This window comes from Sphaeramia orbicularis, unplaced genomic scaffold, assembly GCF_902148855.1.
Source record: "Sphaeramia orbicularis unplaced genomic scaffold, fSphaOr1.1, whole genome shotgun sequence".
In the NCBI taxonomy this organism is placed as follows: Eukaryota; Metazoa; Chordata; class Actinopteri; order Kurtiformes; family Apogonidae; genus Sphaeramia; species Sphaeramia orbicularis.
Genome location: NW_021941463.1, coordinates 370,911 through 395,727, shown reverse-complemented (window position 1 = coordinate 395,727; position 24,817 = coordinate 370,911). Strand labels below are relative to the sequence as shown.

Below are 24,817 nucleotides of genomic sequence, written 5' to 3'. Positions count from 1 at the left end.
TGGACCTGAACCTGTAAATCTTCCTGGATCTAGACCTGTAAATCCTGTAAACAGTGTTTTTTTTTTTTCTGATTAAAAACTTGATCCAGATCCAGACAAATCCACTTTATTGAACAGGAACATTCAAGTAGAAACAGAAACAGGAAAACTGAAGCAGAGTCTGAAGCAGAGTTCAACCTCTGTGGGTCAGAGAAAAACATCCGACTAATATCTGGACAAAATAAGACGAAAACATCCGACTAATATCTGGACAAAATAAGACGAAAACATCCGACTAATATCTGGACAAAATAAGACGAAAACATCCGACTAATATCTGGACAAAATAAGACGAAAACATCCGACTAATATCTGGACAAAATAAGACGAAAACATCCGACTAATATCTGGACAAAATAAGACGAAAACATCCGACTAATATCTGGACAAAATAAGACGAAAACATCCGACTAATATCTGGACAAAATAAGACGAAAACATCCGACTAATATCTGGACAAAATAAGATGAAAACTTATGACTAATAGCTGGACAAAATCAAAGGCTGAAAAATTGACCCTTAAACATTTAAAGTGCCAAAAACATCCACATGAAAAAACAAACAAAAAAAAAAACAACAGTTTGTTTGATCCTTCTGACAAGTGGGAGGGGCTTAGTGCTTCCAAATCCTGCCCACGTGGTGATGATAGTAAAGGTGATGCGTTCATGTACAGTCAGTTAAAACCCAAACACACACTAAAGAAAAGGCAGATTGACAGTTTTAGAGGCGGAGTCTGTTCAAAGGGTGGAACCCCCTTGACCAGTAGGAACCCTCGGAGGTCAGCGCTGATGTTTAGGAGGTGTTGAGCAGGTTACTGAGAACTGAAAAAACACAAACACAACACAGTGTTAATACAGATGGTTAGGGCACTGGACTGATAGGGTCTAGGGTCTAGCGTTAGGGTCTAGGGTCTAGCGTTAGAGTCTAGGGTTTGGGGTTAGGGTCTAGGGTTAGAGTCTAGGGTTTGGGGTTAGGGTCTAGGGTCTGGGGTTAGGGTCTAGAGTTAGGGTCTAGGGTTAGAGTCTAGGGTTTGGGTCTAGGGTTAGGGTCTAGGGTTAGGGTCTAGGGTCTGGGGTTAGGGTCTAGGGTTAGGGTCTAGGGTTAGGGTCTAGGGTCTAGTGTTAGGGTCTAGGGTCTAGCGTTAGAGTCTAGGGTTTGGGGTTAGGGTCTAGGGTTAGAGTCTAGGGTTTGGGGTTAGGGTCTAGGGTCTGGGGTTAGGGTCTAGAGTTAGGGTCTAGGGTTAGAGTCTAGGGTTTGGGTCTAGGGTTAGGGTCTAGGGTTAGGGTCTAGGGTCTGGGGTTAGGGTCTAGGGTTAGGGTCTAGGGTTAGGGTCTAGGGTCTAGTGTTAGGGTCTAGGGTCTAGCGTTAGAGTCTAGGGTTTGGGGTTAGGGTCTAGGGTTAGGGTCTAGGGTCTAGTGTTAGGGTCTAGGGTCTAGCGTTAGAGTCTAGGGTTTGGGGTTAGGGTCTAGGGTTAGGGTCTAGGGTTAGAGTCTAGGGTTTGGGGTTAGGGTCTAGGGTCTGGGGTTAGGGTCTAGAGTTAGGGTCTAAGGTTAGAGTCTAGGGTTTGGGTCTAGGGTTAGGGTCTAGGGTCTAGCGTTAGAGTCTAGGGTCTAGGGTTAGGGTCTAGGGTTAGGGTCTAGTGTTAGGGTCTAGGGTCTAGCATTAGAGTCTAGGGTTTGGGGTTAGGGTCTAGGGTTAGGGTCTAGGGATAGAATCTAGGGTTTGGGGTTAGGGTCTAGGGTCTGGGGTTAGGGTCTAGAGTTAGGGTCTAGGGTTAGAGTCTAGGGTTTGGGTCTAGGGTTTGGGTCTAGGGTTAGGGTCTAGGGTCTGGGGTTAGGGTCTAGGGTAGGGTCTAGGGTCTGGGGTTAGGGTCTAGGGTTAGGGTCTAGGGTTAGAGTCTAGGGTCTGGGGTTAGGGTCTAGGGTTAGGGTCTAGGGTTTGGGTCTAGGGTCTGGGGTTAGGGTCTAGGGTTAGGGTCTGGGGTTAGGGTCTAGGGTTTGGGTCTAGGGTTTGGGTCTGGGGTTTGGGTCTGGGGTTAGGGTCTGGGGTTAGGGTCTAGGGTCTGGGGTTAAGGTCTGGGGTTAGGGTCTGGGGTTAGGGTCTAGGGTTAGGGTCTAGGGTTTGGGTCTAGGGTTAGGGTCTAGGGTTAGGGTCTAGGGTCTGGGGTTAGGGTCTAGGGTTAGGGTCTAGGGTCTGGGGTTAGGGTCTAGGGTTAGGGACTAGGGTTAGAGTCTAGGGTCTGGGGTTAGGGTCTAGGGTTAGGGTCTAGGGTTTGGGTCTAGGGTCTGGGGTTAGGGTCTAGGGTTAGGGTCTGGGGTTAGGGTCTAGGGTTTGGGTCTAGGGTTTGGGTCTGGGGTTTGGGTCTGGGGTTAGGGTCTGGGGTTAGGGTCTAGGGTCTGGGGTTAAGGTCTGGGGTTAGGGTCTGGGGTTAGGGTCTAGGGTTAGGGTCTAGGGTTTGGGTCTAGGGTTAGGGTCTAGGGTCTGGGGTCTAGGGTTAGAGTCTAGGGTTAGGGTCTAGAGTCTGGGGTTAGGGTCTAGGGTTAGAGTCTAGGGTTTGGGTCTAGCGTTAGGGCCTAGGGTTAGGGTCTAGGGTCTGGGGTTAGGGTCTAGGGTCTGGGGTTAGGGTCTAGGGTTAGGGTCTGGGGTTAGGGTCTAGGGTTAGGGTCTAGGGTCTGGGGTTAGGGTCTAGGGTCTGGGGTTAGGGTCTAGGGTTAGGGTCTGGGGTTAGGGTCTAGGGTCTGGGGTTAGGGTCTAGGGTCTGGGGTTAGGGTCTAGGGTCTGGGGTTAGGGTCTAGGGTTAGGGTCTGGGGTTAGGGTCTAGGGTCTGGGGTTAGGGTCTAGGGTCTGGGTCTGGGGTTAGGGTCTAGGGTCTGGGGTTAGGGTCTAGCGTTAGGGCCTAGGGTTAGGGTCTAGGGTCTGGGGTTAGGGTCTAGGGTCTGGGGTTAGGGTCTAGGGTTAGGGTCTAGGGTCTGGGGTTAGGGTCTAGCGTTAGGGCCTAGGGTTAGGGTCTAGGGTCTGGGGTTAGGGTCTAGGGTCTGGGGTTAGGGTCTAGGGTCTGGGGTTAGGGTCTAGGGTTAGGGTCTGGGGTTAGGGTCTAGGGTCTGGGGTTAGGGTCTAGGGTCTGGGGTTAGGGTCTAGGGTCTGGGGTTAGGGTCTAGGGTTAGAGTCTAGGGTTTGGGGTTAGGGTCTAGGGTCTGGGGTTAGGGTCTAGAGTTAGGGTCTAAGGTTAGAGTCTAGGGTTTGGGTCTAGGGTTAGGGTCTAGGGTCTAGCGTTAGAGTCTAGGGTCTAGGGTTAGGGTCTAGGGTTAGGGTCTAGTGTTAGGGTCTAGGGTCTAGCATTAGAGTCTAGGGTTTGGGGTTAGGGTCTAGGGTTAGGGTCTAGGGATAGAATCTAGGGTTTGGGGTTAGGGTCTAGGGTCTGGGGTTAGGGTCTAGAGTTAGGGTCTAGGGTTAGAGTCTAGGGTTTGGGTCTAGGGTTTGGGTCTAGGGTTAGGGTCTAGGGTCTGGGGTTAGGGTCTAGGGTTAGGGTCTAGGGTCTGGGGTTAGGGTCTAGGGTTAGGGACTAGGGTTAGAGTCTAGGGTCTGGGGTTAGGGTCTAGGGTTAGGGTCTAGGGTTTGGGTCTAGGGTCTGGGGTTAGGGTCTAGGGTTAGGGTCTGGGGTTAGGGTCTAGGGTTTGGGTCTAGGGTTTGGGTCTGGGGTTTGGGTCTGGGGTTAGGGTCTGGGGTTAGGGTCTAGGGTCTGGGGTTAGGGTCTGGGGTTAGGGTCTGGGGTTAGGGTCTAGGGTTAGGGTCTAGGGTTTGGGTCTAGGGTTAGGGTCTAGGGTTAGGGTCTAGGGTCTGGGGTTAGGGTCTAGGGTTAGGGTCTAGGGTCTGGGGTTAGGGTCTAGGGTTAGGGACTAGGGTTAGAGTCTAGGGTCTGGGGTTAGGGTCTAGGGTTAGGGTCTAGGGTTTGGGTCTAGGGTCTGGGGTTAGGGTCTAGGGTTAGGGTCTGGGGTTAGGGTCTAGGGTTTGGGTCTAGGGTTTGGGTCTGGGGTTTGGGTCTGGGGTTAGGGTCTGGGGTTAGGGTCTAGGGTCTGGGGTTAAGGTCTGGGGTTAGGGTCTGGGGTTAGGGTCTAGGGTTAGGGTCTAGGGTTTGGGTCTAGGGTTAGGGTCTAGGGTCTGGGGTCTAGGGTTAGGGTCTAGGGTTAGGGTCTAGAGTCTGGGGTTAGGGTCTAGGGTTAGAGTCTAGGGTTTGGGTCTAGCGTTAGGGCCTAGGGTTAGGGTCTAGGGTCTGGGGTTAGGGTCTAGGGTCTGGGGTTAGGGTCTAGGGTTAGGGTCTGGGGTTAGGGTCTAGGGTTAGGGTCTAGGGTCTGGGGTTAGGGTCTAGGGTCTGGGGTTAGGGTCTAGGGTCTGGGGTTAGGGTCTAGGGTCTGGGGTTAGGGTCTAGGGTCTGGGGTTAGGGTCTAGGGTTAGGGTCTGGGGTTAGGGTCTAGGGTCTGGGGTTAGGGTCTAGGGTCTGGGTCTGGGGTTAGGGTCTAGGGTCTGGGGTTAGGGTCTAGCGTTAGGGCCTAGGGTTAGGGTCTAGGGTCTGGGGTTAGGGTCTAGGGTCTGGGGTTAGGGTCTAGGGTTAGGGTCTAGGGTCTGGGGTTAGGGTCTAGCGTTAGGGCCTAGGGTTAGGGTCTAGGGTCTGGGGTTAGGGTCTAGGGTCTGGGGTTAGGGTCTAGGGTTAGGGTCTAGGGCAGGGCTGTCCAACTCCTGTTAGTTCAGTTCCACGTTCAGCCCAAACTGGTCTGCAGTGGGCTGAACCAGTAAAACAACAGCAGAATAACTTGTAAATAATGACGACTCCAAATTTGTCTCTTTGTTTTAGTGCAATCAACATTAAATTATAAAAATATGTACATTTACAAACTATCCAAACAAAACTGATGTGAATAACCTGAGAAAACTGAGATTTCTTGAGAAAAATATGTGCAATTTCAACAATATTACACCTCAACTTCCCATTTCTACATGCATATTATGGACTGGATCTACAAAGGCACCAAAGATTTAAGAACAGGAAGAATCATGTTAAAATGTTACATACAAAATTTCAGATTTTTCAGATTTTATTGTTAAAGGACAGTTGGTAAATGTTAATATTGTCATATTTAATGTAAGTTTTTACACTAAAACAAAGAGAAAAATATGGAGTTGTCATTATTTATAGCATTAATGTAATATTATATTTTTCACAATAAACTAAGACAATTTGGAGTCATTATTTATGGGTTACTCTGCTGTTATTTTAGTTCAGATCACATTGTTCTGTATGTGGAACCTGAACTAAAATGAGTTCCACATCCTTGATTGTTAATATCTGAAGTGTAATTTTTGCAAATTCATCCCACGGGCTGGACTGGACCCTTTGGCAGGCCGGTTTTGGCCCCCAGGACGCATGTTTGACACCCCTGGTCTAGGGTCTAGGGTTAGGGTTGTACCTTGGGGTTCGGAGTGAGTCCCGTGGCTTTTCCCACTCTCTGGGTCGGCACCTGAACACAGCACATGTGAAAGTCAGGACAAACTGAACTAAACCCGGGTTAGGGTTAACCTTAAACCCGGGTTAGGGTTGACCTTAAACCCGGGTTAGGGTTGACCTTAAACCTGGGTTAGGTTCACTCACCTCCCTGCATCTTAAAACACAGTTTCTTCTTCTGGTAGGCGAAGTAGCTGGATGCCGCTCCCAGCAGAGCCATTCCAACTGCACTGACAATACCAGCGATCTGACCAGAACCAGCTTCTGTTAGAACCAACAGAACCAGAACCACAGGGTTAGAACTGGACTGGACTGGACCAGAACTACCAACACTAACCACAGATGTAGAACATGAGGCAGATTTACTGGTCAGATGTGTTTGACTGTGTGAACACATTTGGGTTTAAAGGTGCTGCAGACTTCCTGTCCAGTGGTTCCTCCCACCTGTCCATCCTCAGTATCATTCGTCTGTTCGTCTGTCTGTCATTCCTCAGCTGAATCTGTTGTGTTTACATCCAGACCGGTCTGAATGTAAACACATGGTTTTGTTTGTGGTGGATGGCACTAAACTGTTGACCAGAATGCAACAGATTCAGCTGAGGAATGACAGACAGACGAACAGACGAATGATACTGAGGATGGACAGGTGGGAGGAACCACTGGACAGGAAGTCTGCAGCACCTTTAAACCCAAATGTGTTCACACAGTCAAACACATCTGACCAGTAAATCTGCCTCATGTTCTACATCTGTGGTTAGTGTTGGTAGCTGTGGTGTGCCGCCTGTGTGATGGTGTTGAACGTCCCACTGCTGTAATGACAGCAGTATTCCTGCAGGTGTCAGCAGTTCACTGTTCACAGACTGAATGTGTTCAACTGGAAAATCTGAAACATGTGAAACATGTGAGCTGAAGCAGTAAATAAACCATAGACACCAGGAGGATTAAAGCAGAAAGACGAGCAGACCACACCCTGAGGGCGGAGCTACACAACACTGCACAATAATACACAACAGTACACAACCACACAATAGGAATGTGACACCACCCAGACCAACACCCTGGAGCAGATTAAAGCAGTGAGTCACAGCTGGGTGTGGACGACGACAACTACAGAACACACAAGCTAACAGAGAAACAGACAAGCTAACACAGACACACACAAGCTAACACAGACAAGCTAACACAGACACACACAAGCTAAAACACACAAGCTAACAGAGACACAGACAAGCTAACAGAGACAAGCTAACAGAGACACAGACAAGCTAACACACACAAGCTAACAGAGAAACAGACAAGCTAACACAGACACACACAAGCTAACACAGACAAGCTAACAGAGACACAGACAAGCTAACACACACAAGCTAACAGAGAAACAGACAAGCTAACAGAGACAAGCTAACAGAGACACAGACAAGCTAACAGAGACAAGCTAACAGAGAAACAGACAAGCTAACAGACACACACAAGCTAACACAGACAAGCTAACAGAGAAACAGACAAGCTAACACAGACACACACAAGCTAAAACACACAAGCTAACAGAGACACAGACAAGCTAACAGAGACAAGCTAACAGAGACACAGACAAGCTAACAGAGACAAGCTAACAGAGACACAGACAAGCTAACAGAGACATGCTAACAGAGACACAGACAAGAAAACAGAGACACAGACAAGCTAACAGAGACAAGCTAACAGAGACACAGACAAGAAAACAGAGACACAGACAAGCTAACACAGACAAGCTAACAGAGACACAGACAAGCTAACAGAGACAAGCTAACAGAAACAGACAAGCTAACAGAGACACAGACAAGCTGACACAGACAAGCTAACAGAGAAACAGACAAGCTGACACAGACAAGCTAACACACACAAGCTAACAGAGAAACTGACAAGCTGACACAGACAAGCTAACACACACAAGCTAACAGAGACACAGATAAGCTGACATAGACAAGCTAACACACAAGCTAACAGAGACACAGACAAGCTGACACAGACAAGCTAACACACACAAGCTAACACAGACACAGACAAGCTAACACAGACAAGCTAACAGAGAAACAGACAAGCTGACACAGACAAGCTAACAGAGACACATTAGAGCTAACACAGACAGACAAGCTAACACAGACACAGACAAGCTAACAGACACAGAAAAGCTAACAGAGACACAGACAAGCTAACACAGACAAGCTAACAGAGACACCGACAAGCTGACACAGACAAGCTAACACAAACACAGACAAGCTAACAGAGAAACAGACAAGCTAACACAGACACAGACAAACTAACAGAGACACATTAGAGCTAACACAGGCACAGACAAGCTAACAGAGAAACAGACAAGCTAACACAGACACAGACAAACTAACAGAGACATCGACAAGTTAACAGAGACACAGACAAGCTAGCACAGACAGAGACAAGCTAACAGAGACACAGACAAGCTAACACAGACAAGCTAACAGAGATACCGACAAGCTGACACAGACAAGCTAACACAAACACAGACAAGCTAACAGAGAAACAGACAAGCTAACACAGACACAGACAAACTAACAGAGACACATTAGAGCTAACACAGGCACAGACAAGCTAACAGAGAAACAGACAAGCTAACACAGACACAGACAAACTAACAGAGACATCGACAAGTTAACGGAGACACAGACAAGCTAGCACAGACAGAGACAAGCTAACAGAGACACAGACAAGCTAACACAGACAAGCTAACAGAGACACAGACAAGCTGACAGAGACACAGACAAGCTAACACAGACAAGTTAACAGAGACACAGACAAGCTAGCACAGACACAGACAAGCTAACACAGACAAGCTAACAGAGACACAGACAAGCTGACAGAGACACAGACAAGGTAACACAGACAAGCTAACAGAGACACAGACAAGCTAACAGAGACACATTAGTGCTAACACAGATACAGACAAGCTAACACAGGCACAGACAAGCTAACAGACACAGACAAGCTAACACAGACACAGACAAGCTAACATAGACACAGACAAGCTAACACAGACAAACTAACAGACACAGACAAGCTAACAGAGACACAGACAAGCTAACACAGACACAGACAAGTTAACACAGACTTCAGACAAGTTAACAGAGACACAGACAAGCTAACACAGACAAGCTAACAGAGACACAGACAAGCTAACACAGACAAGCTACCAGAGACACAGACAAGGTAACACAGACAAGCTAACAGAGACACAGACAAGCTAACAGAGACACAGACAAGCTGACACAGACAAGCTAACAGAGACACAGACAAGGTAACACAGACAAGCTAACAGAGACATACACAAGCTAACGGTGACACAGACAAGCTAACAGAGAAACAGACAAGCTAACACAAACACAGACAAGCTAAAAGAGACACATACGAGCTAGCAACACATTAGAGCTAACATCAGAGGACAGCCTCGGGTTACACACAAGCACAGGTCACATGTGTGGAGGGTTAGGGCTAGCAACACAGCTACAGTTAGGAGTTAGCATCACAGCTACAGCAAAGACCAGGAGTTAGCATCACAGCTACAGCAAAGACCAGGAGTTAGCATCACAGCTATGTTAGTCTGGTCTAAGTGAGGTTTTCTGTGAACAGACTGGACCAGACCACATACAGGTTCATACAGGTTCATATGGGTTCTGTGGGAATGTGAGCCAACAGCTGCTGAGGTTAAGGGGGGCGTGTCCTGACACCACCACATGATTACATGACTATTCCGAACCTCTAACAGACCTCCCTTAAACCCAGTCTTACTCACCTTTAACAGTAGAAGTTTCAGTCTACGTTCATAGTACAAACATCAGTCCAACAAAACCATTATTATAAAGACAGTTTATTGGAACCATATATGATCGTTTAGTACCAACCAGTTGGAACAACAACAAATGTCTGTTAATAGAAGATGGAATATGACAGACTTGTCCATGAAAGTTACATTTAATGAGTTTGATGAAGTTCAGAATGAAGGACCAGAACCATTTAGAACCTTTAGACCACAACCCTTTAGAACCTTTAGAGTATTTGGACCAGAACCCTTTAGAACCCCCAAGAACCAAGATTAGTCAGATTTGGACCAGAATCACCCACATATAAATGTGCTATCCAGAACATCTGAGGAGTGAACAGAGGTCAAAGGTCACTGAGAGGAACCAGGGTCCAGGACAGGCTGGGGTTAAAGGTCACATGGAACACTGCGTTCTGTTGTGTGGCTGTAAACTTTAGCAGCTCCTGAGATTCAAGACGTGGACGTGGACTAACCCTAACCCCCCCAACCCCCTAACCCATGGGGGGTCCGGGTAGGGCCTGCAGCAGGTCCAGGACTCGTTCCCTACCCCCCTAACCCTAACCCAGTCTAGGGTCCAGGCAGGGCCTGCAGCAGGTCCAGGACTCGTTCTACCACAGGTGTGAGTGTGTTCTTTAGGTTGGACATCCACAGGTAGAACTCCTCCGGAACGTTAGCGCTTAGCGTTAGCATCTTCAGGATGTGGGCCCACAGAAGGTCTGGACCTGCAACCACACACAAAGGGGGGCAGGTTTAAGAACCGAGACCACTGGGGGCCAACACCAAGAAGAACCGGTTCTACTGAGGTCCAACGGGTTCTACTGAGGTCCAATGGGTTCTAACAAGGCCAGGCCTGAGAACAGTGACTGGACCCTGGTCTAACAGGTTCTGTTGGGTTTGAGTGGGTTCTGTTGGGTTTGAGTGGATTCTGTTGGGTTTGAGAGGGTTCTGTTGGGTTCTAGTGGTTTCTGTTGGATTCTGTTGGGTTCTAGTGGATTCTAGTGGGTTCTGTTGGGTTCTAGCGGGTTCTGCTCCCTGGTTCTGTCATGTTTATTTGTTCATTTAATTCACTAATTGGTTCCGAGTCAGGGAATAAATGTGACCTGGACCACATGGACCTGATGGACCACATGGACCTGATGGACCACGTGGACCTGATGGACCTGATGAACCACATGGATTAGCATTATTAGCATTAGATCTGTACAGGATCAGACCTAAACTGGATCAGACCTGAACTGGATCACACCTGAACTGGATCAGACCCCCACTGACACCAGAACTGGTCTGAACCCACAGATCTGAGGACAGGAAACAGGAACTGACTAATCACAGCTCCAGAGGGAATGGTTTCCATGGAGATGCATCCAAACAACACACACACACACGCAGACACACACACACACACACACAGACAGGAAACGCATCAGCAGCAGCAGCACAGAAGAAGAACAGTCAAACAGATGGACCCAAACAAACAAACAAACAAACAGATGGTCCTACCCCCCTGAGGCTGATCCACTCCACCTGAAAGAACAACAGCAACTGAGTTCAGATACTGATACTGGTCCTGGTCCAGATCATGTCCTCAGTGTGTTTCTTACCTTGTGGATCATATCCTGGGTCCGCTGCACGACCTGCATTCAAAACACACACACTGATAAGAAGTACGTCCTCCAAAGACTGGACTGGACTAGACTGGACTAGACTGGACTGGACTGGACTAGACTGGACTGGACTGGACTAGACTGGACTAGACTAGAATGGACTGGACTAGACTGGACTAGACTGGACTGGACTAGACTGGACTGGACTAGACTGGACTGGACTGGACTAGACTGGACTAGACTAGAATGGACTGGACTAGACTGGACTAGACTGGACTGGACTAGACTGGACTAGACTGGACTGGACTAGACTGGACTGGATTGGACTGAACTGGACGGGACTGTATTATGACATGAGTCCAGACCCAAACAGGAAGTGACCAGACTACTGGACTCCAATCAGCTGATTGTGTTCAAACTGGTCCAGTTCCTGTGACTATAAATGAACACAGAAAACATGTACGGGGGTGGGGTGGGGTGGGGGTGGCAGTGTGAGTCAGCTGGAGTCATGGAAACCACAAAACAGGGGAGGGGGGTGTTAGAGGGAGGGAGAGGGACAGTGTGAGTCAGCCGGAGAGAGAGAGAGAGAGAGAGAGAGAGAGAGAGAGAGAGAGAGAGAGAGAGAGAGAGAGAGAGAGAGAGAGAGAGATGAGAGGAGAGAGGAGGAGAGAGAGAGAGAGAGAGAGAGAGAGAGAGAGAGAGAGAGAGAGAGAGGAGAGAGAGAGAGAGAGAGAGAGAGAGAGAGAGAGAATGTCATTCTCCTGTGTTTGATGCGTTACCTCCTTTATTTTTTTGTCCTTCTCTCTCTTTTTTCTTCATATTTCTTTATATTTGATGATGCGTTACCTCGTTTTTTTTTCTTTATATTTCTGTATTTTTTCTGATGCATTACCTCCTGATTTCCCTCCGTCTGGTTTGTAGTCTCCTCCACTGACATCCAGTAAATCTGAGTCACCGAAAGATCCACCACCTGAAACAACAAACAAACAACATCAAACACACAACAAAGATCCACCACCTGAAACAACAAACAAACAACATCAAACACAACAAAGATCCACCACCTGAAACAACAAACAAACAACATCAAACACAACAAAGATCCACCACCTGAAACAACAAACAAACAACATCAAACACAACAAAGATCCACCACCTGAAACAACAAACAACATCAAACACAACAAAGATCCACCACCTGAAACAACAAACAAACAACATCAAACACAACAAAGATCCACCACCTGAAACAACAAACAAACAACATCAAACACAACAAAGATCCACCACCTGAAACAACAAACAACATCAAACACAACAAAGATCCACCACCTGAAACAACAAACAACATCAAACACAACAAAGATCCACCACCTGAAACAACAAACAAACAACATCAAACACAACAAAGATCCACCACCTGAAACAACAAACAACATCAAACACAACAAAGATCCACCACCTGAAACAACAAACAACATCAAACACAACAAAGATCCACCACCTGAAACAACAAACAAACAACATCAAACACAACAAAGATCCACCACCTGAAACAACAAACAACATCAAACACAACAAAGATTCACCACCTGAAACAACAAACAACATCAAACACAACAAAGATCCACCACCTGAAACAACAAACAAACAACATCAAACACAACAAAGATCCACCACCTGAAACAACAAACAACATCAAACACAACAAAGATCCACCACCTGAAACAACAAACAAACAAACAACATCAAACACAATTAAAGCCGCAAGCGGCATCTAAAGGCCCTCGCCAAGGGCACGTCCAGTGGAAGTATGCTCATCGTTCAGCAGGTGGCGCTCTAGCCCCAAATTTTGTGTCTTCTGATGAATGGGTTTAGGCCTGGGACATTGACAATTGATTTGAGACAAATCAGTGTTCGTATGTCCGAACTGAACAAAATTTTGTATACATAAATCTGTAGGGGGCGCTATGAGCCAAAATTCAATGTGTTCCATTGAATGGGTGTAGGCCTGTGAGATGTGCCACTGAGTCAAATTTGAGCCAAATCGGTGTTCGTATGTCTGAACTGATGCAATTTTCGTGAAGGTAAATTTGTAGGGGGCGCTACTGAGCGAAGTGGTAATTTCTTTTGATAAATGGGTGTAGGCCTGGGAGATTGACAACTGATTCAAATTTGAAACAAATTGGTGTTCGCATGTCTAACGTGAACTAATTTTCGTAAAGGTAACATTGTAGGGGGCGCTATGGCGCCGAATTTAAAATTTTTCTGATAAATGGGGGTAGGCCTGGGATATAGACGTCTGAGTCAAATTTGAGCCAAATTGGTGTTCGTATGTCCGAACTGAAGCAATTTTAATAAAAAATATTTAAAAATTTTTTGTAGGGGGCGCTGTAGTGCAAAATTTCAGTTTCTTTTGATAAATAGGTGTAGGCCTTGGAGACAGATGTCTGAGTTACATTTGAGCCAAATCGGTGTTCATATGTCCGAACTGATGTCATTTTTGTAAATGTACATTTGTAGGGGGCGCTATAGTGCGAAATTTCAATTTCTTTTAATAAATGGGTGTAGGCCTGGGAGATAGACGTCTGAGTCAAATTTCAGCCAAATCGGTGTTCGTATGTCTGAGCTGAAGCAATTTTTGTGATGGTAAATTTTCGAGAAAACTTCGCAAAGTTTGCAACCTCGTCACACAAAAACAGTGATGCCTATTCGAAAAATTCGGCTAACTTTTGATGCCCCACTTCTCTAGATACTGTACACCGATTTTGAGCTCATTCGGCCAAACGGCTTAGTAGGAGATAGTTAAAATACAACGTCAGCGAAAACGCTGACTCAGCATTTTGGAAATTTCAATCCAATATGGCCGACTAAGGGTTGGTTTAGGGGCGTGGCCATAATAATATTTTTTGTTTGTCTCCTCATGATGAATCTGTGTACCGATTTTTGTGGCTCTACGACAAACTTTATGTTGGACGTGCTTCCATTGGCGCAATGCATTTCCACTTTTCAAGGGGGCGGTGCCGCAACATTTCTTTACCGACATCTACGAAACCTATATGTAAATTCAATTTCTCGCACTTCTGAATTTTATGCAAAATTTGGTGAGTTTTCGTAAATGTTCAGAGGGTCAAAATTGAGCTCAAAGCGCAGGAGAAAGAAAAAAAAAAAATTAAAGCCGCAAGCGGCATCTAAAGGCCCTCGCCAAGGGCACGTCCAGTGGAAGTATGCTCATCGTTCAGCAGGTGGTGCTGTAGCCCCAAATTTTGTGTCTTCTAATGAATGGGTTTAGGCCTGGGACATTGACAATTGATTTGAGACAAATCAGTGTTCGTATGTCCGAACTGAACAAAATTTTGTATATATAAATCTGTAGGGGGCGCTATGAGCAACATTTCTTTACCGACATCTACGAAACCTATATGTAAATTCAATTTCTCACACTTCTGAATTTTAGGCAAAATTTGGTGAGTTTTCGTAAATGTTCAGAGGGTCAAAATTGAGCTCAAAGCGCAGGAGAAAGAAAAATAAGACAAAAAAAAAAAAAAAAATAATAATAATAATCTGAGCAAGAACAATATAGCCGTTTCTATGGCAACCACTTTTTTGCCCTTTTTTGAAAGTTCTCGAGGTCCCCCACATGCCTGTGGGGTCAGATGTCACGTGTCGTGCACTTACACCCATGTGACTAACCCCGAGTGCGCGTGTCCCATTGACTCCCATTCATTCTGAGCAGGTGTAAATATGCGATTTGTGCACATGTCATATACATCGTCGGAAAGGTCTCAGTGCCGTGAATGTGAATATGTGTGAGAGTGGCGACAGTGGCGAAAGGCGACCGCGTCACTGGCGATTTCGTCCCCATGCGCCCACTGCAGACTCAATACGCCCTGCGCCGGCTTTACTCGGCTCGGGCCTAACAAGTGGGACAAGGGGGTGTGTTCTGACTATAGGGGGACCAGATGAACCCCACAGTGGACCCAGAGCCGGATCACCCACCTCCTCCTCCTCCAGTCTTGGGGGGCACCGGGGCAGGTGGTCTGGCTGTGGGGGGTTTGGGGTCCGAATCTGCACAAACACACAATTGAACACAGTTGAACCGTTAAAGGTGTCCGTCATCCAAAGAAAGGGAGGAGCTACAGAAGGGGGAGGAGTTACAGATGGAGGAGGAGTTACCATCAAACGCATCTGCCAGGTCCAAAGTGAAGTCATCTGTAGAGACAGGAAATACAACAGATTCAACTGGTACAACATCTGTTCAATGGTACACATTCAGCTGTTCAAACACATTCAACTCATGAACTCCTGTAAATATTGAACTCAAATACAAACCGTTCTTTTTTGGTGGATCCTTGGGTTTGGCAGGAGTCGGTGCTGAAAAAAAAGAAAAATAAATAAATATGTAAATGTTAGAGACACAGTGAAATGATCTGATTATTGATCAGACTCAGTTTTTAATGGAATTCAACTGTCTTCCTTGGTGTTGAATGTCAGTGTAGATGTTAAATATGGAATGATTCTGGTTCCACAGACACAAACTCACCAACGTCGTCCAGAGCGTCGGACAGATCTAAAAAAAAAAAAAAAATACAAGACTGTTAATTCAACAAGTTCAGCTGTTAGTAGACTGAGCCGGGGCCGGTCTAACAGCTGGATATAGACTCAGCCAAGTATAACAGCTGGATAAAAGTATTTGTGTTCCCACCAGTAGGAGGACTGTTGAGTGGTAGATGGAGGTGTTCCTCTGGGATCACTTCTGGGCCCATTCACTTCACTGTTTTCATGAACCTTGAATCATTTCAATATTGCTCTGTATGCAGATGACACACTCCTGTTGAACTGTGTTGAATCTCAGAAAGTTGTGGTCAAAGATTTAAAATGTGCAAAAATCAGCTTTAAAACAACCAATGAGCAGCTGTTGTCCCTTTGTCCTCTGTGTAAGTACCCACAATGCACTGGTGCAGTACCCACAACGCACTGGTTACCTCCAGGAGGTATTGTGATTGCTTTGCTTTGTGTGCGTGCATGTTTGTTTGTTTGTTTGTTAGTAAGATAACGCCAAAAGTTATGGATGGATTTTCATGAAATTTTCAGTAAATGTTGATTCTGGCACAAGAAAGAAATGATCAAATTTTGGGGGTGATGGGGGGGGGGGGGGGGGGCAGATCTGCCTTGGTGGAGGTCTGTGCTCTGAGTGTTTTTACTGTTTAGTTGGAGTTTAAAACATCTGTGTGTTCGACCTGTCCTTTACCTGTCTGTCCTTTACCTGTCTGTCCTTTATCTGTCTGTCCTTTACCTGTCTGTCCTTTGTCTGTCCTTTATCTGTCTGTCCTTTACCTGTCTGTCCTTTGTCTGTCCTTTATCTGTCTGTCCTTTATCTGTCTGTCCTTTACCTGTCTGTCCTTTACCTGTCTGTCCTTTATCTGTCTGTCCTTTATCTGTCTGTCCTTTACCTGTCTGTCCTTTATCTGTCTGTCCTTTACCTGTCTGTCCTTTACCTAGGGCTGCACGATTAATCAATTTTAAATCAAAATCAGATTTTTTAATAAGGACGATTTTTAAAAAAGGGAAATCGTAAAATCAATTTCATCTGTCTCGTGCTTCCGGGCTGCGCACTTGCGGGCTCCCGTAGGCTCCTCCTCCAGGCTCCTCCTCCAGGCTCCCGTAGGCTCCTCCTCCTATCAGTGACAGCGGTCTGTCACAGAAGTCTGTGTAATGACTGGACTTTAAATGTGTTCATGAGCCCACAGTACTTATACCAATATAAGCCGTGGCTTCACACGGATCCCACAACTGAAACAGAACTGCATGCGGATCATTCATCTTACGTTGTCCCGGATCCGTACCGAACTGGGTCCAGGTCTGGGTCTTGGGGTCCTCAGCCTCAGCAGAGGAGCCCACACAGCCCACTGCCCACACACATCCACCAGCTCCACACATAGAACCCTCCAGTGTGTCCTGGGTCAGTCTGTTCCACGCACAGATCCTCCAGTTTAAACAGAACCACATGTGGATCACTCATATTTAAACAGAACCATGTGGATCACTCATATTTAAACAGAACCACATGTGGATCACTCATATTTAAACAGAACCATGTGGATCACTCATATTTAAACAGAACCACATGTGGATCACTCATATTTAAACAGAACCACATGAGGATCACTCATATTTAAACAGAACCATGTGGATCACTCATATTTAAACAGAACCATGTGGATCACTCATATTTAAACAGAACCATGTGGATCACTCATATTTAAACAGAACCACATGTGGATCACTCATATTTAAACAGAACCACATGTGGATCTCTCATATTTATACAGAACCACATGTGGATCACTCATATTTAAACAGAACCACATGTGGATCACTCATATTTAAACAGAACCATGTGGATCACTCATATTAACCTGGTCCACACATAGAACCCTCCAGTGTGTCCTGGGTCGGTCTGTTCCATGCACAGATCCTCCAGTTTAAACAGAACCACATGTGGATCACTCATATTTAAACAGAACCATGTGGATCACTCATATTAACCTGGTCCACACATAGAACCCTCCAGTGTGTCCTGGGTCGGTCTGTTCCACGCACAGATCCTCCAGTTTAAACAGAACCACATGTGGATCACTCATATTTAAACAGAACCACATGTGGATCACTCATATTTAAACAGAACCACATGTGGATCACTCATATTTAAACAGAACCACATGAGGATCACTCATATTTAAACAGAACCATGTGGATCACTCATATTTAAACAGAACCACATGTGGATCACTCATATTTAAACAGAACCACATGTGGATCACTCATATTTAAACAGAACCATGTGGATCACTCATATTTAAACAGAACCACATGTGGATCACTCATATTTAAACAGAACCACATGAGGATCACTCATATTTAAACAGAACCATGTGGATCACTCATATTTAAACAGAACCACATGTGGATCACTCATATTTAAACAGAACCACATGTGGATCACTCATATTTAAACAGAACCATGTGGATCACTCATATTTAAACAGAACCACATGTGGATCACTCATATTTAAACAGAACCATGTGGATCACTCATATTTAAACAGAACCACATGTGGATCACTCATATTTAAACAGAACCATGTGGATCACTCATATTTAAACAGAACCACATGTGGATCACTCATATTTAAACAGAACCATGTGGATCACTCATTTAAACAGAACCACATGTGGATCACTCATATTTAAACAGAACCATGTGGATCACTCATATTTAAACAGAACCACATGTGGATCACTCATATTTAAACAGAACCATGTGGATCACTCATATTTAAACAGAACCACATGTGGATCACTCATATTTAAACAGAACCACATGTGGATCACTCATATTTAAACAGAACCACATGTGGATCACTCATATTTAAACAGAACCACATGTGGATCACTCATATTTAAACAGAACCATGTGGATCACTCATTTAAACAGAACCACATGTGGATCACTCATATTTAAACAGAACCATGTGGATCACTCATATTTAAACAGAACCACATGTGGATCACTCATATTTAAACAGAACCATGTGGATCACTCATATTTAAACAGAACCACATGTGGATCACTCATATTTAAACAGAACCATGTGGATCACTCATATTTAAACAGAACCATGTGGATCACTCATATTTAAACAGAACCACATGTGGATCACTCATATTTAAACAGAACCACATGTGGATCACTCATATTTAAACAACCATGTGGATCACTCATATTTAAACAGAACCACATGGGGATCACTCATATTTAAACAGAACCACATGTGGATCACTCATATTTAAACAGAACCATGTGGATCACTCATATTTAAACAGAACCACATGGGGATCACTCATATTTAAACAGAACCATGTGGATCACTCATATGAACCTGGTCCACACACACACGACTGATGCCTGTCACTGACTGACACTGGGATCACTGCTGTGGACCAGATACCCAGAAAAATAAATAAATAAATAAATGAATAAATAAATAAATAAATAAAAATTAATTTAGTCCTCTTTCTTGCTAAATTTTTCATTCACAAATGTAAGTTCTGTAACACAAAACCAAATATTATTTATTTTTTGAAAGATGTTGAACTTTATTTAATGCTGTTCGATAAATCTGGAACAAAAGGCTGTAAAAACATTCAGTATTTGCTCTGATTTGGACATTGTATTATAGTGTATTCCCCCTGACAAACTTCTGTTATTTCCTTGTATACATTGTGTGTATACTCGACTTCATTCAATAAAGATTTAATTCAGAAAAATTAAACCTCTGTGGGTTCATCACATGATCCCATCACAGATTTAGTCAGAGCAGTGCCTTGCATTATGGGCTGCTCATGAAAACCACATGCTGACTTCTGTTGGCTTTTATAGTTTTACCCAAAAATCGAAATCGAAAATTGAGTTTTTAGAGGAAAAATTTGGGATTTTTTTTTTTTTTTTGCCAAAATCGTGCAGCCCTACCTTTATCTGTCTGTCCTTTACCTATCTGTCCTTTACTTGTCTGTCTTTCTTTCTCTCTGTCTTTCTTTCTTTCCTTCTTTCTTGTCTTTCCTTCTTTCTCTCTCTCTCTTTCTTTCTTCCTTTCTTTCTCTTCTTTCTTTCTTTCCTTCTTTCTTTTCTATCTTTCTTTCTTTCTTTCTTTTTCTTTCTTTCTACTTCACTTTCTCTTCTTTCTTTCTTTCTTTCTTTCATGTGCTCAGTGTTTGGGTGTTCCTGTCAATCAGGAAATCAGTCTGTTGTGATGGTTGCTATGGCAACTGGTGTTGTGGATGCTGTGACTCATTAGTGACCAGTTTGTGCAGTTTACTAAAAAATAAGGACTACGGTTTAACCCCTGCATCTGTATATGTTTAGTATTTAGACTGGAACCCCTGCATCTGTATGTGTTTAGTATTTAGACTGGAACCCCTGCATCTGTATGTGTTTAGTATTTAGACTGGAACCCCTGCATCTGTATGTGCTTATTAGGATCAGATTAGAATGAATGAATGAATGAATGAATGAATGAATGAATGGTGTTTTCAAAACAGGAAACTACAGCTGACTCTGATTCTCCTGTTGAACTCTCACCCACAGTTACCGTCCTGTCTGTGCGAAACACTTTTTCTACTGTCAGTGTCTGTCGTTGGGTTGTGGTTTCCACTACTGAGGCCGTTGCCATGGTTACATGTGTGCAGTGGTTTCCTCTACTGAGGCCGTTGCCATGGTTACATGTGTGCAGTGGTTTCCTCTACTGAGGCTGTTGCCATGGCTACATGTGTGCAGTGGTTTCCTCTACTGAGGCCGTTGCCATGGTTACATGTGTGCAGTGGTTTCCTCTACTGAGGCCGTTGCCATGGTTACATGTGTGCAGTTGTCCCACAGCTGCACATGTATGTGACCACTAGAGTCACTGTGAGCATGAGAACCATAAAGAACCAAACTGTTCAAACTGGACTGAACTGGATACAATGGAAATGGACACTTATTATGGGATGTTCTTACGGTTGCCTTAGTTTCCATTTGTTGATCCATGGTTCAGACTACAGTTATTATGGGATGTTCTTATGGTTGCTATAGTTTCCGTTTGTTGATCCGTGGTTCAGACTAAATAGTTCTGAACTTGTTTGTTGGATTCAAACAGATCTGTAATTCAGTTATTGATGACACAAACCAACAGGAAATAGAGCTAAGCTAAAAACCTAAGCTAACAGAGCTAAGCTAACAGCGGTGATTTAAGGTTTAACTGTTGGAGTTTTCAGTCTAAAAACAGAGCTAAGCTAACAGAGCTAAGCTAACAGAGGTGATTTAAGGTTTAACTGTTGGAGTTTTCAGTCTAAAAACAGAGCTAAGCTAACAGAGGTGATTTAAAGTTTAACTGTTGGAGTTTTCAGTCTAAAAACAGAGCTAAGCTAACAGAGCTAAGTTAACAGAGGGGATTTAGGTTTAAACTAGTCCAAACTAACCCAGTCCAAACTTAACTAAACTAAACTAGGCCAAACTAATCTAAACTAGTTTAACCCTCTGTAATAAACTAAACTAAACCAGTCCAAACTAAACCAGTCCAAATTAAACTAATCTAAACTAGTCCAAACTAATCTAAACTAGTCTAACCCTTTGCAATAAACTAATCCAAACTAGCCTAAACTAGTCTAAACTAACCCAGTCTAACCCAGTCTCTTAGTCCCAGCTGGATTCTGCTGGTTTGTGTAAATGGTCTTCAGTCTGCTTTAGACCAGTTCTAGATGGAAAGTGTCATCAGAGAACTGTGGTTATGATTTGGAACTATAGAAATAAAATAACATTGGGTTTAATTTGATGGAATTTGACACTCACCAAATCCTTGGCTCAGTGTTCCGGTCACCAGACCAAACAGAACCAGGACCCTTAAAGTCAGCTTCATTCTGGATCTGGTTCTGATTCTGGTTCAGGTTCTGGTTCTTTTTAAACTCCACTGGATCCGGTCTCAAGGTTCTGGAGGCCTTCAGGGACTTCGGGGTCCCAGTGCGTCCTGGTCCTGGGTCTTTTGGTCCGGCTCTGTTTTTTTTTTTTTTTTTTTTTTTGGTCCGGGTCTGGTTTTTCGGTTCGGATCAGTTTTTTTTTTTTTACGATCCGGGTCCGGGTCTGGGTCTTGGGGTCCTATCCGGGTCTGGGTGTCTGTTCTTTTTTTGGGACCGTGTTCTGTTTCAGTCCGTGGGTGTGGTGCGTTCACGGTGTTTTTTTTTTTTTTTTTTTTTTTTTCGGACCGTGTTCGGTTTCAGTGGGTGTGGTGCGTTCACGGGGTATTGGTGAAGTTTAGAGGTGACCCCGCCCACCGTGTCCAGGGTTCGGCTGTTTCCGGAGCCGTGCGGAACTCCGTTGACCAATGCGGTCATTTAAGGTTTTGTTCTTGTGTGAATCAAAGCGGACTGAACCGAACTCTAGTAAAACGATCAGCTGATAGGGTTCGGGTTCGGCTTTGGTTCGGCTCCAGGTTCGTTCCCAGAACATCATCAGGTTCGGAGAAAACCGGGCCTGTTTCGGGTGTTTGTACCCGAACCCGAACCTTCATCAAACCAACAAAAGGCGGAAGTTGAACTTTTAATAAGTGTTTTTTGTCGAAGTAAAGAACACTATGACGTCACAAACGTAGCCGATGGATGAAGACCAAAGGCCTGAATGTGGTCTCAGATGGACCGCGTCTAAACCGGGCGGGTTTCCTGTCCAGGATCAGAACTGCTTAAATGAATGTGGACTGTGAGTGGACTCTGGTTCGGTTCCCTCTGTTCTCATGGGTTGGGTGGGTTTGTTCCAGGGTGTGGACTGACAGGCATCAGGAAAGGGGCGGGGTTAAGGGAGGGGGGAAGTGTGACGTCACCGCCATCTAGTGGACGGAACATGTAAGTGAAGGCTCAAAAAAAAAAAAGTAAAGGCTTTTTTAAAAACTTTTTTTCCTTTTTTTTTGTCTTTTCTGTCTTTTTTTCTTTGTCTTTTTTGTCTTTTTATTTTCTTTTGTGGGTTGTTTTTGTCTTTTTTTTTTGGTCTTTTTTTCTGTCGTTCTAATCGTCTCTAATGCATAGTCAACACCTTGTTGGTTCCAAATGGGTCTTTTGTGTCACTCATTAATAAATCCAACCCAGTTGATATGGTTTTCGGGGGGTGGCGCCCCCAGTGGTCCAGTCAGGAACTTCAGATTGGAGTCAGATTAGTTCAAATGTACAAACATATTCTGTAGATGAAAGGAAAAGGGTTCAGTGAACAGAAACAGACTGAAACTGAAGTTTAAATGGATTTAATGAAACTGGAGGAGGTTTGAATTTCAAACTCTAACACTAACCACTGAAGTCATGTGATTAAAGTAAACAAACTGAAGTCATGTGATTAAAGTAAACAAACAAACTGAAGTCATGTGATTAAAGTAAACAAACTGAAGTCGTGATTACAGTAAACAAACACAAACACACATATGGACGTTTGTTCCACCTTTATTGATCAAACACCTTTTGAATCAAAGCCCATTCAGCCAATCAATCACATTTTATTTATAGAGCATTAGAGAGGGTTCATGGTACGTTCAGGTGCATTCAGGTGTGTTCATGGTGCGTTCAGGTGCGTTCATGGTGCGTTTAGGTGTGTTCATAGTGCATTCAGCTGCATTCATAGTGCATTCAGGTGTGTTCAGGTGCATTCAGGTGCATACATGGTGCATTCAGGTGCATTTATGGTGTGTTCAGGTGCATTCAGGTGTGTTCAGGAGCGTTCGTGGTATGTTCAGGTGCGTTCAGGTGTGTTCATGGTACGTTCAGGTGTGTTCATGGTGCATTCAGATGCATCCAGGTGTGTTCATGGTGCATTCAGGTGCGTTCATGGTGCGTTCAGGTGCATTCAGGTGTGTTTGGGTGCGTTCAGGTGTGTTCATGGTGCGTCCAGGAGTCATAGGTGGTCATCCTCTGCAGATCTGAAAATATAAATAATGTTCTTTCAGTAAAAAGGAAAAAAGTTGAATTGATGATTTTGTGGACCCAGTGGACATGGGGGTCAGGGTGGACCCAGTGGACATGGGGGACAGGGTGGACCCAGTGGACATGGGGGTCAGGGTGGACCCAGTGGACATGGGGGACAGGGTGGACCCAGTGGACATGGGGGTCAGAGTGGACCCGGGGGACAGGGTGGACCCAGTGGACATGGGGGACAGGGTGGACCCAGTGGACATGGGGGTCAGGGTGAACCCAGTGGACATGGGGGTCAGGGTGAACCCAGTGGACATGGGGGACAGGGTGGACCCAGTGGACATGGGGGTCAGGGTGGACCCGGTGGACCCAGTGGACATGGGGGTCAGGGTGGACCCAGTGGACATGGGGGACAGGGTGGACCCAGTGGACATGGGGGACAGGGTGGACCCAGTGGACATGGGGGTCAGAGTGGACCCGGGGGACAGGGTGGACCCAGTGGACATGGGGGACAGGGTGGACCCAGTGGACATGGGGGTCAGGGTGAACCCAGTGGACATGGGGGACAGGGTGGACCCGGTGGACATGGGGGTCAGGGTGGACCCGGTGGACCCAGTGGACATGGGGGACAGGGTGGACCCGGTGGACATGGGGGTCAGGGTGGACCCAGTGGACATGGGGGACAGGGTGGACCCAGTGGACATGGGGTCAGGGTGGACCCGGGGGACAGGGTGGACCCAGTGGACATGGGGGACAGGGTGGACCCAGTGGACATGGGGGACAGGGTGGACCCAGTGGACATGGGGGACAGGGTGGACCCAGTGGACATGGGGGTCAGGGTGGACCCGGTGGACCCAGTGGACATGGGGGACAGGGTGGACCCGGTGGACATGGGGGTCAGGGTGGACCCGGTGGACCCAGTGGAAATGGGGGACAGGGTGGACCCAGTGGAAATGGGGGACAGGGTGGACCCAGTGGACATGGGGGACAGAGTGGACCCAGTGGACATGGGGGACAGGGTGGACCCGGTGGACCCAGTGGACATAGGGGACAGGGTGGACCCAGTGGACCTAGTGGACATGGGGGACAGGGTGGACCCAGTGGACATGGGGGTCAGGGTGGACCCGGTGGACCCAGTGGACATGGGGGACAGGGTGGACCCATTGGACATGGGGGACAGGGTGGACCCAGTGGACCTAGTGGACATGGGGTCAGGGTGGACCCAGTGGACATGGGGGACCGGGTGGACCTGGTGGACCCAGTGGACATGGGGGACAGGGTGGACCCAGTGGACCTAGTGGACATGGGGGTCAGGGTGGACCCAGTGGACATATGGGGGTCAGGGTGGACTCGGTGGACATATGG

At 45.8% G+C, this 24,817-nt stretch overlaps 1 protein-coding gene across 2 annotated transcripts; it reads right to left on the bottom strand.

Annotated features, from left to right (window-relative positions):
- Positions 1-90: 90 nt before the first annotated feature.
- cd99 (CD99 molecule) lies at positions 91-21,758 on the bottom strand. 2 transcript variants are annotated; one of them, XM_030129557.1, is made up of 11 exons: positions 21,360-21,755; positions 15,516-15,542; positions 15,305-15,346; positions 15,149-15,184; positions 14,972-15,040; positions 11,865-11,942; positions 10,970-11,002; positions 10,869-10,892; positions 5,684-5,800; positions 5,502-5,552; positions 91-860 (listed from the first exon to the last, which is right to left on the bottom strand). In XM_030129557.1, the coding sequence occupies exons 1-11, from the start codon at positions 21,424-21,426 to the stop codon at positions 832-834; spliced, it is 573 nt and encodes a 190-aa protein (XP_029985417.1). In that variant the 5' UTR covers positions 21,427-21,755; the 3' UTR covers positions 91-831. The 2 variants fall into 2 exon arrangements, with proteins under 2 accessions (XP_029985417.1, XP_029985419.1); XM_030129559.1 differs by lacking the exons at positions 91-860; positions 5,502-5,552; positions 5,684-5,800 and adding an exon at positions 8,840-10,090 and having other exon boundaries at positions 21,360-21,758.
- Positions 21,759-24,817: the final 3,059 nt, after the last annotated feature.